Below are 17,028 nucleotides of genomic sequence, written 5' to 3'. Positions count from 1 at the left end.
CATCTCAGATCTTGATGAATCATTCTCTGTCACTCTTAATGCTCTGATTATACACCTCAGCTTTTTTTTTTCATATTTTTTTTAGTTATGTGAAGTTGGTGACCGTTTTCACGAATTTTGTTCTTACGATTATGAGAGTTATTATACCATGCTTCTCTCATGTGTCCTGACTGTGATCCCTCATTTTCAGCTCCTGGTGTTTATCCCTGTTCCAGTTTGTTTCAGTTGCTGTAGCTTTTAATGAAACAAGTTGTTGCCAGAAAGCTGCTGTGTTTTGCTGCCAGCACCAAGCAAACATCAGGAAGGAAAAAGAAAAAAATGGGTGGCATCAGTTGTGGAGATGGTTGAGGGTGGTACTGCCATCACAAACATTGGGAAGTGCTTGCGGCTTGTTTTAAAGCAATACTAGAGAAGTGTGTGAACCTTACAAGTATGTGTTTCTGTTTTGAAATACACTGTCATCCATTAATTATTCACAATCTGGGGACTGAAACTGCCCTGGAGCACCTGGGGGGTTGTAAAAAACACAAATCACGACTTTGGTTTTAGCTCTGGACCATTCAGATTCACTTTACTAAACCAGATCACGCACCAACAGTGCGATGCTAGTTACATTTTGAGCAAATAAAAAGTAAATTGAGCCATAGGGATGCTGGAAAAAAACCAAAACAATCAAAACCCCCAATACCCTACACTGTCAGACATACAACAACAAGTTGCAGGACAACACTATCAGAAGAGGTGAGGAAAAATAAAATGTGTACAAACAAAACAGAGGACTAGAATAAACCTCAGATTTGTTTTTACTGCCCATGAAACCTTAGAAAAAAAGCAGTGAAATACAAGACTGAGACTGAACTAATTTTCTTGATGCTATCGGTAATGACAAACTGATTAGTCCTCCTGTTCTGTGTTGTGTCTCAACTGATTTTCTTGGCTTTCATGGTTTAAGTTGGCAAGTGCAGGTTTATAATCATGAAAACATTACTATAATTTTTCCCTAGTGTGTAGGCTGTGTATCAGATGAGATTTCTTTTGGAAAGTACAAATTACAACAGCAGCATGCCCCTCCACACAATCGCCACCTTATTTTAAAGGACTTTCAGTTGGAAGGGATGGGTCACATTTAGAGTGATTCATAGACCTTGATGGAATATTACATTCTGGAATAGATCCAGAATGTAAAAAACACTTTGCCTGGAATGAGGTAAACTTGGGCACCTCTGTGGTACCAGGCTCTGGGGAGGGAGCTCAGTGGCGAGGACCTGCTGGTCAAACCCATGCTCCTTGGGCTCGGCTAGGCTCAGCCCCAAAAAGTAACAAGACACCAACTCCTCGTGGGCTTACCACCTGCGGCAAAGAAAATCAAGCTTGGGAGCACTTTGAGCTGGTCGGCAGGCGAAGTTGAAGGCATGGGCATGCTAGTTCATAAACTGCCTACTGGATCCTGGAATGCAAGCTAACTGGCAGGGAAGGAGCCTGAGCTGGTGCATGAGGTGGAGCAGTACTGACTAGCTGACTCTAGTCTGACCTTTCCCTGTCCCATCATCACGAAAGCTGTAGCTGTACAATTAGTTGATCATTTGGAAGCCTATCAGCCCACAGCGGTTTGATTTTAAATCCGGTTATTCGACCGAAATAGCAAACTGCAGTTTTGTTGAGAACGTGAAAAAAATCCCTGAATAGGGGTCAGGTGGTAGGAGCAGTGTTTTAGATCTTAAAATGTGACAGTCAATCACAGCCTGCTTTCATCTGAAATGTCATCCTTCAACATCTCTCCTGAGGCAGTGGGCTGGTTTGCATCATATCTTCAGGATAGAAAACAGTGCGTTACAGTGGCCCAGGTGAAGTCTTCATTTTTAAACATCCAAATGGGCATTCCACAGGGCTCCACACTGGGACCCTTGCTGTTTAGCCTCTTTATAAATGACTCACCCCTAATCTGCCATGACGCCAGTTGCCAGTTTTATACGGACGGTGAGTCCGATGAGTAAGTGGCTTATTCACAATCAGCTGGTGCTGAATCTAACCAAGACAGCATCAGTGTGTTTCTCTATTAGAAAACAAAATGTGGAACACAAATACAAATTCCAAATTCCAAATACATTTGAAAACAAAAACATTAAATCTGTTACAGAATCTACATATCTTGGGTTGGTCCTTGACCCCCAACTGAAATTTGATAAACACATTAAGGAAATCCAAAAAACAACACAAAGCATTTTAAATTGTTTTAAACTAATCAGGCACTATATCCCAGACCAGGCCACCTTCCTATACATGCATGCTATGATATTCTCACATACATAATACTGCATGACAGTATGGGGCCAGGCCACTCCCTCAGGCACAAAGTCCATTGGGTCATTGTACAAACAATAAAACTTATGGACAAAAAGCCAATCCACTACCACCACAGCAAAATTCTTGAGAAGTATAAATAGCTAAGCTTTGCAAGTTTTAGTGACTTGTGCGCTCTCAAATTAATATTCAAATGCAGCTATAATTTAGCACCAGAGCCACTTAGTTCATTAGTTCAGACACAGAATAGCAATAGAGTCACCAGAGGTTCCACCAACCAGAACTGTAAGCTTCCACACTGCAGAATTTCATTTGATCAGTCTGCCTTTTTTTTACAAAAGTGCAAAGCTGTGGAATTCATTACCAACTGAACTCGAGACCATATCTAAAACCTTCACCTCTAGGCTTAAGTCTTGGCTGAAAATAAACCAAAACTGTACCCATTTATAAATAGCACTGTATGTATGTGTGAATGAATTATAGATTTTGTGTTGTGTAAAGGTGAGCTTTATATATTTCTTTTTATATATCATTGTATTTTAATGTAGTGTAGAAAGGCCCAACCAGGGACAAGAGTTGAGAATTAGCTCTGGCTAAAAACTCTGTTTGCATGGCATCAGCTACTAACTTTTGTGACTATGTACAAATGCAATGTCCCTGTCAAATAATTCAAGTAATATAAATAAATAAAAAACAACCTTTCCTTACCCCTTTCCTAAAAATATTCCTTTACTGACTGACCTGCACACAGCATTTTTAGTCATTTATTTATTTACTTTTATTTTCATTTACTTGAGCCAGCCAATTTTCAGCTATCAGACAGATGGCTTCCCATTTGACTTTAGAATACTTTGGTATACAGAGGAGTTCATGGTTGACTCAATGACTGCACGGTGCCCATCCAGATTCTGTGGATGTAAAACCACTGATGTGTTTAGAGTTGGTACAGAGATCTTCTGATGATCTGTTTGTGTTGTGTATTAGGATCAGATATCTCCACTGGGGTCTCGTCTGTCCACTGGTCTGTTGGACCATCAGCTGTTCTTTTGAATAAATTTGTCCTTAAGATGAGAATTTGTTCTACAGTGTAATACTTTCCTTTCAAGCCATTTTACTAAAATGCTGTGTGTCTTGACCAAAGGCTCACTGTCCACGTTTCAGAGTAATTAATTGCCCGTTTGCACATAAAGCTGCATTTATATGATCTAAATATTTTCTATTTGATCATTTATAACTTTAAAACTGTATGTATCACTTTAAAAGTGAGGTCAAATAGGTTTCAGTGCACATCTTAAAAATATTTTTTAATTTTCATTAATTGTTTTGCCATTTTTTTGTTATTTTTCCTCATCTTTGTTTAACCTTTGTCTGTCTCTGGACTCGGTTTCGTAAATCTCATCACCCTTTAGGGGCATTTTCAGGCATTTACCTATGTAAATTAGAGCCAGCTAGGGCTTCTTTTCAACTTATGGAGAAAGTGGAATTCACTCATTTGAGAGGAAAGACAAACGATTTTGTGGTCTACCAACATGTTTGTGAATCTGATGGAGGGTTCAGAGATGCAGCTTTGCGTTTCTGAACAAACATCTCTGAGCTGCCATGAAAACCCTGCCACACAAGCCATCCTTGTTCAGTCTTTAATTGTGCTGTCATGAACTTCAACATTCAACAAACTAACTTGGCTGTTATTATTGCTTTATCTCCTATTTAAAGTCTCTGTGCTAAGCTAACAAGTTGCTGGCAATAATCTACAGTAACATGAAACAGAGATTTAAGGTAGATATCAAACCCCTGGTCTTGCTCCCAGTCAGAAAACAAACTAGCTTTAGAGTTAAAGCACAAAAGGAAGGGTTGTGGATGATTCTTTTTACACTCAAGCATTCAATGCCATGCCAGGAAATATCCAGTATGTTAAATTTAGCACTTAAATGTGAGTATTTGCCAGCATTTGTGCTGTATTTAGATGGTACTAATGTTTTTCTTGGCAGCCCTCAGTGTCCCCTCACTTTCCAAAGCTCTGGACACCCTGCTGTAGTCGCTATGGGAACATCCCTGCCAAATATATTTGCGCAGCAATGGAAAATTGCTAATCAATAGTTGTAGTTTTGTTAGAAGCAGATAAGGATGCGACAACATCAAACATAGCTTTATTTAATTTTTTTCTTTTTCACACTAAGGAACTTAATTGCTTGAAATGCAAGTATCATTGGTGTTTCTGTGTACAAAAAAAAGCATGTCTGTGAAAGAAATTTGAGCTGCTGACCTTTCTGTGCCAGAGAAGCATTGGGTTCATATTTGTCCACCAACAGTTGAACCTGTTCTGGTTTGAGCGGAGGGTAGAGTATCTCATTCAGACGAGGGTCTCGCTGTTTGCTGTTAATGAACTCTGTCATCTGCTCCACTGTGAGGTATGGTCGACTCTTAGCCCCGCTGACAAGAGGAGAGAAAGAAGGCAATACAACAAAGGAAGATCAGAGAAAACGTATTATAAAAAAGGGATGTGGACATGAGAACAAAAATCAAAAACTAAGATATGAGAAATTTAAACAAGGAGAAGATGATGGAGAGGAGGAGCTTTAATTAAAGCAAAAAAAAAAAAAAAAGATCTTCAAAGAGAGATCAACAGACATGAAAAGGAGCAGATGATTGAATGTTGTGTTGAGTAAATTAAAAGATTTTATTAAAATGCCTTTCATATCTAAGACTGTGTCAGTAAATGATCTTCTTCTTATCCTCCTGGCTCTCATGCCATCTCACTTAACTGTGATTAAAATCTAGATTTATGGCCTGGACTGCCATAGGTCAGGCTGGCACACTGCCTTAGCTGATGGTCTCAGTCGGTAAGGGCCAAAGGGCAGTTCTACTTCTGCAGCACAAGGGGGCAATACAACAGGGCTAAAGGAGTCCCAGCCAGGACCATTACAACACACTTTTCTGGTATTAATTAACTGTTTATGATGGCTTTAATGAATAAAAGCAGGTGTCGTAAACTTGCAAATTTATCCTACCAAGGCTAGCAGCCACTGTGTCGTTTTAAATCTAAAATGAGCACCAGATAGTCCAGAATATTGATGTCCAATTATCCCTCATACAAGAAAATTTTGCAAACATTTATTCTCCAAAACCACAAATAGGAACTTATAAGGCTCTTACATGTCAGAGAAGATGTGGTCCAGCTCAGGTCGGGAGCAGATGTTGCTCAGAAACATGCTGTAAACCTCTGGAGTGAAGTCCTCCTGGGGGATGGAGTCATTCTGCCGAAGAAAACATCTATATGGTCATATGACTCATACATGCATGCAAATACATGAATAAATTATACAGGGCTACAGGTGGGATTGAGACACTGCAGGAACTGCAATGCATAAATTTCCAGGTCAGTCATCAAATGACCTTAAAAATATGACTTTGCCTTTAGATATGTGACATAGATTACACTGTGCACAATGTTCACAATGAATAAGAACAATGTTATTCAATCTGAAATATTAATGAACCCTTAAACATAAATATTTAACATAAATAAGCCAGTTATTGCCTTGATTAGAGAGATATATGTTTGCAGAAAGTTAAGGCAGCTTCATGACATTATTTTTCAGTTATTCTTGACTACTCGCTTGATTTATTAACTTTAAAAGTAACTTTAATGTTGAGAAGGGCCCACAAGTTTTCAGTTGGATTTCAGTCCTACTGACACCTTGTGCCGCAACATGGTGGCACTGGAGAGTAATGACTTCCTGGTATCTTGACATTTAATTTGTCTCTAGTCTTCTGCAGTAAATTTGTGCCTTTTCTCCTTAATGAAATTTTTGCCCACCTGTTGAACCTTTAGGATAACATAGCATTTTGTAATGTTTGACTTTTGAGTGTCTGTTAAATCTCTACTTTTAAACTTTTATCTAAGGTAAGCTGCCTAATAATTGCGCAAACCTTGACGTGAGGAGCTATTTACCTCAGGTCACGCTCAGACAAATTATTTCCTGAAACTTTTTATGCCCTATGGCTTGGCATTTCTGCAGAAATACTGGCTATCTGCAAATGAACAATAGATGGAAACATTAATATGTTGGCCCTAAAAGAAAAAATGTAATGTCCTAAATTATTTTTATCTATTACAGAAGAACACGTCAGTACTCTGAATACTGTGCAAGTATAATGTATATGATATGCATATTGCTTGCATTTGTGTGATGTCAAATTGTGAAACTGATCAAGGTTACTTCAGGGCTTCTTGTGAAGCTATTAAAAAGGGAGAGTGAACCAAGGATTTTGCAAAAAGACTTTGAGAAGAGAGGCTTATGAATCTTTCATTGGGATTAAAAGCAGCTGAGTCAAAGCATGTCAGAATTGCAGTCATCACTTGGTTAAAGGTTTATAAATTACTTTACTTAGGATTCTTTGTTAGCTTTTGCTATTTTGTGGGTAAATTACAGTTAATGGGGTGATAGAAGTTATTACTTCTTTCTTGTTTACCTATAAAGTTGGAAGTTGCTAAGCAGGAAGCCAACAAGAACATTTAATACTTCTCCTTTGTTCACCAAGAGGTCCTAGCAATTTTTATAATGAAGATGACATGAACTAGACTCCTGTGCCAAATCTAGGCCAAAACAGCCAGTCACAGTCTGTTTACACCAAATACGTAGTAACAACACTGTGAAAACACCAAAAAGAGTACTTGCAGAAGCAGAGACAATACAGGATTTCTTATAAATGATCTGTTTGGCCGTTTAGAAGCTTTAGAAGCTTGTCTGAAAGATAATTAGGGATATTGAGGATATGAACTAATTAATATTTTTTTCAATTCAAAGCTTAACTCCCTTCTTGATACAATATAAGATACCTTAGCTTTTTTTTAAGATATCTAGTGTTCTAGTGTATCATCTTTGTAGCATAACATTAGCTATTTTGGTCCACCTTGTTTGCCTGATGCATGTGAGTCTTAAATATTTATGGGGTTGAATACAAGCAATGTAGTTTTAAACTGAGCCCATCACCACAGTACTTACCATCACCCAGCCTGAACAACAGTGCATGTTAATAAATATATTTTGCATAAGTCAGTAACTTATAGTACTATACATATGCATGAACAGTAGATATACATGCCCTAGCCAATTCCCTGGCACCTGTTCAAATCCCACCCCTAGTCCAAAGCACAGCTCAATCCCTAGCCCAGTTTCAAGTGTTGCCCAAGTCCATGTGGAAGCACAAGAGCTAGACGCAGCCCTAGTCCTATACCTTGAGATCCTCCAAGAAGCCCAAGTCCCAGTTTATCTTCTCCTTCCAGTGTTTGTCACTGCCCTAAGGATCAGAAACAGAGCCAAGCACATCCTAGCCTAACATCTAACCCCCAGAGGACAAAAATGCTATGGATTGAAGGCCATGGATTGCGCCATTGCCTACCACCAATACAAAGAGCAAGTGCTCAAATAACATTCATCATAAGTGGTCTCATCATCACAGGTCAAAGCCTTACCCCACACAGGACAAAACCAAAGCCAAAGTCCAAAGCATCTACAGTTTTAACTTTTAACACATCTAGACACCCGGCTACTTCTTATCCAAGCTCCAAATCTCTTTCTGAGGCTTCCAAAGCTAAAAACATATCACATTTTGAAGCAGATCCAGCCAGAAACCATGGCCTCTATGTCATGAGACTTCACAACATAACCTTACAAGAACAAAGAGCTCAGTTTCCACTAGTTGTAAAACTAACACCAGTTGTAGTTCTTATTCCCAATCTACCTGAAAAGCTGTTAGTAATTCTGGTACTGGGTCAAACTCTGGGTCCAGTCCTTGTCTGAAACATAGGTCCTAGTTGTGTAAAACATATGTGTCTACTATGTACATATTTTATATCTAGAAAAAATATGTAACAAACTTACTGAGCTCTTTCATTCATTAATTGGATGTTTTATAGCAGACTATCTCCACATGATTACATAATTTAAAATGCAAATTATGAACCGAAGTTGTTGCAGTAAGCTACTAGAACCAAGCTGATATGATAAAGACAGTGTGCTCAGCAGCAGCAACAACACTGTGCCAGTAAGAAACAGAGCTATTAGAAAGAAGTGGCAGAATGGGAGGTAAGGACAGATGCATTGAGGGAGGGAGGGACATGCAGGTCAAGCCCCAATGAAACTCACTGAGTCATTTAAAAGACCTTGGTGTGAACCATGCTGTGAATGCACTTTTGCCTGTGAGAGTGCATGTGTGTGTTGAGGGATTAGTAGCGATACCATTTAGCTCTAATTACTTGCACAATGAAATAACAGCAAATCCCACCAGACCTTCATAGAGCAACATTTTTTTCCTCTTGCTGTCTTTATGGTGCTAATTATGTATAGCTTGTTCTATGTGCATTTGTATTGTGCGTGCATGTTTATTCTGTTTGCATTTGGAAGCCATTCATAGTGTCTGTCCTCCTGAGTGACCATATGTTTCAGCATGTGCTCAGAACTTAATTAAACAGCATTTTGCAACTTCTGGGGATGCAAATTGCTTGCTACTGTACTGTTAGGATACAGAGAGACTGCTGAGAGACTGTTTGCACTTCTATGCATCAAGAGGCAGCGTCTCTCTGGTGATATCTAAAAGAGGTAAAGATAAAACAGCTTTTGTCATCTTTATTGCTCCCATTGGGTCTGTTTGTTTCATTACAACCAAGACTAAATCAGTTCTGAGTGGGAAGTCATGCAGACGCTTAGAGAGTATGACTCCAAACAAATGAGCAAAAAAGCAATCAGTTGCTGTTTCAGGAGAATAGATGATGAGCTAAATGGCAAAAAGACAGACTGATGGATGGGATAGAAGATGAAAGAACTAGCAGACTAAGATAAGGGAGACAGAATGAGATAGAAAAGTTATAGCCATGTGAAAAAAGGTTCAGACACAAAGGAAATAAGAAGAGATGTAATATCAAAGAAAAGAAAGAGTATTATGTTGACTTACTCGGCCAGAAGGGAGGTTACAGTTTTCCAACGCTGTCTCCACTCGCTTCCTGTCTGCTGAGAACATCCTGAAGATACTGGAGGAGGACAAAAACACACCCTCATCAGTAATAACAGAAAATGCCACACACATGGAAAAGTCTTCCTTCTAATTCTCCATGTGTCTAACTCGTGAATTTATCAAAGCTTGAAATTGACATATATTAAGGATATCCTGTTGCAGCCTTCTATTGTCTTGTGAGGACATTTGACTGGACAGGAAAGACTTAGAGAAAAAGTTAAGGGGGCTCCAGGTGGAATCTATAGGTTGAAAGACAAAAAATATGGGACATAGATAATTCCTCTGTAATACATGCCAATGTGATATAAAGTATGCAGAGTAAAGGAGGTAGAGGAGAGGAAAGCACTAAAGCAGTCTAACAATGTCACAATTAAATAATTAATTCGCTGTTATTATTAATTCAACTTTTTTTAAGTATTGTGATACTTAAGATCCTGATGCTATTGTATTTAACTATGTATTTAATGACTAAACAATCAGGAAAACTAAGATGAACATGATCACTTTCTGCTTCATACACATCAGGATCCAGCACAAATATCTGTAATGAATTAGTACAATATATGCACAGTAATAATGTTCGTAATTGTTTGACTAGATTATACAAACCCCCCAAAAATGAACACATGAAGCTACATCTGTAATGCTACTTGTTTTTATCATTGCTAGTGTCATTACTTCATCATTACTTCTATCAAATGACAGTAATGAGCTTGTAACAGCTGCAGTTTCAGCTTTCATTTTGAGTACACAAACAAAAGAAATTATATTTCTTCATAATGCATGCATGCATGTAAATAGTTTAAAATGATCTCAAACTGTTGTTTGAGTTGTATCCCTGTTCATTTGGCTCAGGGGTTGCATATTGGAAAGCCCTGATACAGAAAGAGGTAGCCCTTGCCTTCTGTTATATTCTTGTTTATGTAGACATTAAACATGATTTACTGCAATGAACTCTGGTTCATTGCAGCTACTGCAGGATTGTTTGGGTCTGTTTTAATCTTCCATAGTCTACTTTAATTATTTGCTGAGGTATGTGTGCTAGTCTATAAGCGCATACTGTATGCTCAGTGGGAGAGCAGTGTCAAGCTGACATTAGTCAAACTGACATGTCCTCCCAGCTAGGAGGTTAATTCCCTAAACAGTGAGGAGCGTATCTCTGCCTTGCTGTTTTGAAACCCACTGCTTGCATCCGTGGTACTGAGGGAGGTTATCACAGAAGTTCAATGTTGCCTGCCTGAAAGCTCAACTTGAGTAATGGAGAAGAAGAGGGTTGGATTTTCAACGGGATGATGACAAATACATATCAAAACATTAATGAGGAAGAAACTTTAATGCAAATAGTTACTGAAATTTTACAGATTGGGTTAAAAAAGAAAATAAGAAGGAATATTGTGATGATAAATGTAGGAATATTAAATTCTAATAAACAGAAAGTGTGTTTGCAGAAGCGCACAAATGCTGAAAGTAAAGAGAAACCGCAGCGCAAGCTACTTTATGCATTGATCAAAAGAGTGGAAGAGTGGAGGGGAAGAGAAAGATGAGTCAGAAAGACTTACTTCTTGACAGGGATTCGTCCCTCAGGGTTGAGCTGCAGCTTCAGTCGAGTGTATCTGGATTGAATGGAAAAATGCCTTAAACAACATGTATTAGTAGTTTTTCTGTGGAATACTCTTACTGAAATGTAGCTTGTTGTGGGTGGGCTTGCTTTAGTTTACATGTGTGACTAAAAACTATTGATTCTGTCTAGGTGTACAGAAATGGCTGTGTGATGATATACACACTCGTACACAAACATCTTAATGAATGTCCATCTTAGTTTACACAACAGGTTAGAATGGTTGTTAATCCCTGAAAGTCTCAGGCGTTGGCAGTGCAGAGCCATGCAGAAACCTGAGCTAAAAATAGCTTAGCTGCAACAGGAGCTATCATTACAGGCTGGGCTTTAAGTGGCTGCTGGCTAATAATTAATATCCATTACAGTGTCCACTTTATAAGGCAGGCTAACTGCCACAGGCATAGTCACAGATGACTTTAATAGTTAACTGGAGCAGACAAGTTGTTGTCTCAAGCACGTTTTTCTCAAAAATGTGTGCAAAGGTACAAGTCAAAGAGTTCAGGTTAGGTCTTTGTAATTTTCACATGTGACGCTTTGGCAAACATGTTCCTCTGACTATCAATGTTTGATCATTGAGAGCGATGTAAACCAGGGTGTCCTCTGTGCTTCTGTACTGATCTAAAAAGAACATCTCATAGCAGAGTGCCATTTAAAAACATGCTGGGCTGGAGTTAGCTTCCTGTTGCTGGAAACACTGCCCTTCCATCCTGCCTCCCAAAAACATGTCTCAGCCTTAAGAGCTAGAGAAAATTGACCAAATCCGGAGAAACATCAACATCACTTCTGGGATGAAGCCTCCTCATGCTGCAGTGGTTGTAGGGAGGAGCATTGCCTTATTTGTAAGCAAGCAGTGCACAACAGCTACTGCTGTGAGCAACCAACGTGACTGTGAAACCTGCTCTCTTCAATTTTATTCAACTCTCCCTGTGCTATGTGGTCGATGGACACTTTTATTGTCTCATAAGTCAATTAGTCTCCTCAGGGGTGCGAGTTAATGGCTGCTCTTTGCTGATAAACATCAGACAGCTGGGAGCTGTCACTGCGCACAGCCCTGGATATTCTTTAAAAGCAATATATCTCTGATTCATATTTGAGCCACACGCATTTCATTCAGTCACTCAGTACCCAAACAAATCAGCTGTGGAGTATTGATAAGTGTGTTTGTCCCAGTCGGACAAATGTGACGCCGTAAGCTGTTTGAAGTTTTAGGAAGAACCAGAGGAGCTGTGAGGGTAACTTGCTTGAATGAGTAGCTAAAATGAATTAGTGTCATATGATGTTTCATGTACTGGCGTGGAATCCCATCTTGCATCTAGACTAAACAAAAAACAGTGTCTTCTACATGAGATGTGTTGTTTGTTTATCCTGCTGCCCCTGCTTATGTAATATCCAGCACATACCTGCTGTGACCTGTGCAATGAGTGGCATGCTTCTGGCACTGGAAGACCTGATTTTCACTCTCCTGATTTTTGTTTATCTCTGAGATTTTTAATTTACATTTTGTGTGAAGCTTCCTGCATGTGTGTTTGTGAGTGAGGCTAACGTACGCTTTTTCAACGCAGGCCTCTCTGGACATGTTTTGTACCAAGAGATTGGATGACAGGTTGAACAGCTCTTCTGCCCATTCCTGTGATAAATAAAAACATACACAGGGTCATGTGAGAAACATGTACTTAGTCCCATTGTGGTTTTGTACTATTGTGCTCTATTACTGTTTCACTCAAGGTTCAAGAATTAAAAGATGACATCCTTGTCCTTTTTGCTTGATTCAGAATAAAGACTGTTGCAGAAATAGCTTTGAGATTAACTGAACAAACAAATATTTTTTGCACAGTTTTCACCTTGGCAATTTCTTCTTGATAGGCCATGAAGTTCAGGTAGGTGATGTTGACCATGTCTGTGCCGCTCACCACTGTCAGCACCCTGTTTTCCAACTTCCCAGGCAGTGTGCTGACATCCAGCAACTCACGCAGCTTTGCATCCTTAAAAATGAAACACAAATGCAAGAAGGAGAGGACAAAAAAAGACATTGTTAGACATAACAAATTGAGGAAGCTATGCTGGTGCATTTTCGTCATCATTGCTTCCATCACCAGCAGCTTACATGTAAATCAGCCAGGCCTGCATCCGAAAACTAAACGCTAAAGGCTAAACAAACTTGCAAGGGAAAAATGAATGACGTAAAACAGACCATGGAAAAAGACAAGAGATGTTTTTCTGAGGAAGTGAGAGTCAGTGCTGCTCTGTGTCATGAGATTTGGGCTTTTGGAACAAAAACTGCTATCTGAATCCACTGAACTAAAGCAAGTTAGTATTTCAGAGTGTCCGACAGCTGATTTGGCAGATTGATGAGAGGTCAGAGACAGTGTGAGGAGCGAGGTGGGTAGCTATAGCCCCAGTAAATTTCAGCCTGACTCAAAGCAGCCACATTACAGGCCATAAAAGCAGCAAACAGAGTGGGTTAAGCAGTGCTATTATAGAGTAGAAGGTGTTTTATTTGTACACTAATTAATGGAGCTGGAGGCATTGAATTGATAGCGAAAGAATGATGGGTGCTCTTATGGACAATATGTAACCTTTTATTGCTTCAAAGTGCTAAAGTCCACAAAATGTGTGTGGGGGATTTATGGTGTCATTTATTATATATTAAAGACTGTCAGACAGTTAAAATCCCAAAACCTTGGTGATTTTCAAGCCATTATCTCTAGCCTCTTTTTAGTTTGGAAAACATCTTCCTGTTTCGTCACATTTTCGTTTAGTTTTGAAAGATCGTGCTTAAAAGAGCAGCCCTGGCACAGTAACTCCTTGTGACCGGCCATAACACAGGTCATTAAAAATCATAAATGGATTCACTAAGTTTAAGTGAGGTTTTAGTGAGGTTTTCTCCATAAGTTAACGTTTAAAATGCTGACAAATACATACAGATACAACAGATTAATGAGCATAGACTACCTCCACCTTAAGCAAAGCAATTTCCAGACTGATTCCATTGCCACCTTAATCAGTTGACAAATTCCGTAGGTTGTAAGAGGTCTCTTCTCTGGGAGAAAAAAAGAAATGCTGGCCACATTCCAGTTAAAGCAGAAAATACTTTTCAATGATTTGTATTCTGTTGAGGCAATCATCTGGGGAAAACTAATACAAACTAATTTTAGCAAATATTCATTTAAGCATCTCATCGTTGGTGCAAATCATACAAAAACTAACTACAATGCCTCAGAGGTGCAAAAGAGCAGAACAGCAATGCCATTTCTCTCTTCTTTGCAGCTTAGTATGCAAGTAGAATACAAAATGGTTGCTCTGCTTAATTAACACAACAAAAAGCCTTGTAAAGGATTTTGCAGTGAAAGCAAATGAGCTTCCACTAATTTAACCGATCAAAAAAAAAGAGCATTGTGTCCTGTGTCATGCTGATAAATGTCCTCTACACGTCCCTCACGCCACAAATCAAATTGTAAGGCTTAGTGGTGCTCATTAATATTATCATGAAGACTTTTTAAGGCCAGAGATTTTCCCTGTCTAAGAATATCTTCATTTTACAGCCTGGCAGTTTTTTCCAGTTTTACATGGCTCAGTGAGATTCTTAAAGTAACCTTAACATACTGGAAAAATATAAAAATAACACGTTTTGTTGCTGTGTGTCCTTACTTGATTACCTGGTTCAACAAGTCAACTTACACACATGCTGACGCAAACATGAACCCATTAATGTCCACTTATGTATTCTGAAAGCTACAGGCTGCATGTCAAAGTATAAAAGCCACTTGCAATTTGCAAAAGCATACAATACCAAACACCCTTTGAGGAATAACCTGGCTGACTACCAAAGATGAAAAGCTTTTGAGAACAAGTAAGATGACAGTAAGATGCATATTTCATTTATTGCAGTGCCTCAACGTCAATACAATTTGATGCAGTTTTGATGCTACTTGTAGCCATTAGCTGAACATGCAGCTTATCTCCTCATATACATTCAGCACAGCTCTGATCAGGGTTGAAGCTGCAAGCACTTACGGCACACCAGCTGGAGAGACATCAACAGCTGTGATGGGAAAAGACTTGGTGAGAAACAAGCTCATGTCAGGCAAGTGGATCCCATTGGAAAGGAGCAGAAGAAGAGGTGGGAAAAATAAAGAAAAAGCAGAAATAAAGCCATAAACAGAAAGAAACTAAAAGAGAAAGTTGGGCTTAGCCATGTGAGTGAAATGTAATTTGTGCTGGTGCATTCTGGGAGGCATTAGAGGTATGCCTGAGGTCCTTGATACCACAAAGATGGGAGGTTTAGAGGCAAACCAGGCCAAGGGTAGGAGGAAGGATGAGATCTGGGGTGATGGTGTTGTTGAAAGAAGAGAATAGTTTGTTTCACAACAAGCTTCGCTTTAAGAGGTTTTGAAGACATACTTAAGGACCATTCAGAGTCTTGTATTTCCAGAGCGAATGCCTGTAAATACATTGCTGTGTATCTGAGTATTCATGCCTGCAAGGATGTGATTAGTCAGGCTTTCATGGTGCATGTTAGCAGCTGCAGTGTGTCAACATGTGAACTCCTCTTAGACACTTAACATTCAGGTGAAGCTGCAGCCTGAGGAAATACACAGGCTTTCTCTGCCTGCATTAGTTTGTCACAGTGCTCCACCTGTCACCAGCCATGCACTCTGTGGCACAAAGAAGGGATTCAGCTTGTCAAAGAGAAGTTAGCCCCATTTCAGGTCATTAAACCTGCTGCACGGTACCTGTCTAAACTCACAGACAAATGCATGTCAGCTTTGACAAGCACAGTTGCACATACACACACATCCACAATTGTAAAACCGCATCCATGCAAGCTCAGATCGAGACCCCCATACACAACTAAATACAGTTGTTTGTGCTACTGGAAATGCACACGAGGACATCAGATCAAAGGAAATGTCAGCATAAATGATAAATGATGACCCAACTACTGACACATATGCCACTCAAGAAGAACTGGGTAGATGATCTTAAGAGCCTGGTTTAAGTGTTACAATATGCATTTTAGCTTAACTCATAAACGTCATTTATGTTTATTTCAAGAATACAGAGAAATGTGTGGAAAGAGACAAATCGATCAGTGATTAAATCATTGCCACTAAAGCTGAATCTCTGCAAACTAGAAAAACCTGGAGCAGATATTTGATGAAAACCATGTGCTGTCTGTCTGTTAAAGCACTAATCTGCTGCTGTTTGTTCTCTATCTTGACACCTAATGTTTATCAAAACCCTTATATTCTAAATAGTTATGCAAGCATGTTGATCAATATGTTATTTAAGACTGTGAAATTTGAGGCATTTGACAGGTTTGCAAAATGTGAAACAAAATAACATCAAGAAAGAAACCCCCAAAGGTTTTTTATATTAATTATTTAGGAAACATCCATCTCCCTATCTATTTTACACTTAATCATCAAAGCTGAAGAGTCACTCACCATCGAGTGACTTTTATCTGCACTATTATTCAGGATAACCATATTTATTCCTTTAATGTGAGTGTTCTTAATGTTTTTTTTCTGTCCTTGTTACAGTAATTGCTGTATAATTATTATAAAGTCAATTTGGCATTTGAAAAACCCAAATGACAGTCAGATGTTCTCATCATCTCCTTCACCATTAGAGCTAACAGACAAACTGTTCAATGAAATTGAATTTCTCATAATTTCATTTAGCAAATCATCAAGTGATTTGTTGGAAATCAAGGCTATGAGGAAGGATGGGATCTGAAATGATGGTGCGGCCGAGGAAAAAGGATAGTTTGTTACCCAAGCTTCACTGTGAGAGTTTTTTAAGACAAAGTCACCCAGTGATTTGTTCAAAAACCATCATAAACGTCAGCATTTGGAGGAGCATATCTTAACACAGTAGCGGTACTGCAGAGCAGCACTGCAGGCAAAAAGCGAGGCACCGCTTCTTCTAGTGCTGGTAAGCCTTCTCAGCTAATAGACCAGAATGATGATGCAGGGTGTGGAGGCAGAAAAAAAACCTTGGGCTACTGAAGGGAAATTATTTGGTATTAAGCTGGGATTGTAGTAATTATTTTGCCACACATCTACATTGCAGCCTGAGGTTTTGTCATTTGT

The 17,028-nt window shown here is 39.1% G+C and overlaps 1 protein-coding gene across 3 annotated transcripts in view; it reads right to left on the bottom strand.

The window, feature by feature from the left end:
• Nucleotides 1-17,028, bottom strand: part of LOC121633567 (1-phosphatidylinositol 4,5-bisphosphate phosphodiesterase beta-1) — a 113,306-nt gene that overhangs the window by 37,949 nt on the left and 58,329 nt on the right. For all 3 annotated transcript variants that reach the window (XR_006009091.1, XM_041975670.1, XM_041975671.1), the window contains exons 4-9: nucleotides 12,775-12,915; nucleotides 12,481-12,560; nucleotides 10,875-10,928; nucleotides 9,256-9,331; nucleotides 5,455-5,555; nucleotides 4,565-4,731 (exon numbers count right to left, since the gene is read on the bottom strand). Coding sequence is in view for 2 of the 3 variants with exons in the window: in XM_041975670.1 (XP_041831604.1) it covers nucleotides 4,565-4,731; nucleotides 5,455-5,555; nucleotides 9,256-9,331; nucleotides 10,875-10,928; nucleotides 12,481-12,560; nucleotides 12,775-12,915 (619 nt within the window). In the remaining variant the exon portion in view is untranslated. The remainder of the gene's footprint in view (nucleotides 1-4,564; nucleotides 4,732-5,454; nucleotides 5,556-9,255; nucleotides 9,332-10,874; nucleotides 10,929-12,480; nucleotides 12,561-12,774; nucleotides 12,916-17,028) is intronic.

The sequence above is a fragment of the Melanotaenia boesemani genome, chromosome 22 (genome assembly GCF_017639745.1).
Source record: "Melanotaenia boesemani isolate fMelBoe1 chromosome 22, fMelBoe1.pri, whole genome shotgun sequence".
NCBI lineage: Eukaryota > Metazoa > Chordata > Actinopteri > Atheriniformes > Melanotaeniidae > Melanotaenia > Melanotaenia boesemani.
The sequence above is the reverse complement of the archived record's forward strand: the minus strand, read 5'-3'. Positions and strand labels throughout refer to the sequence as shown.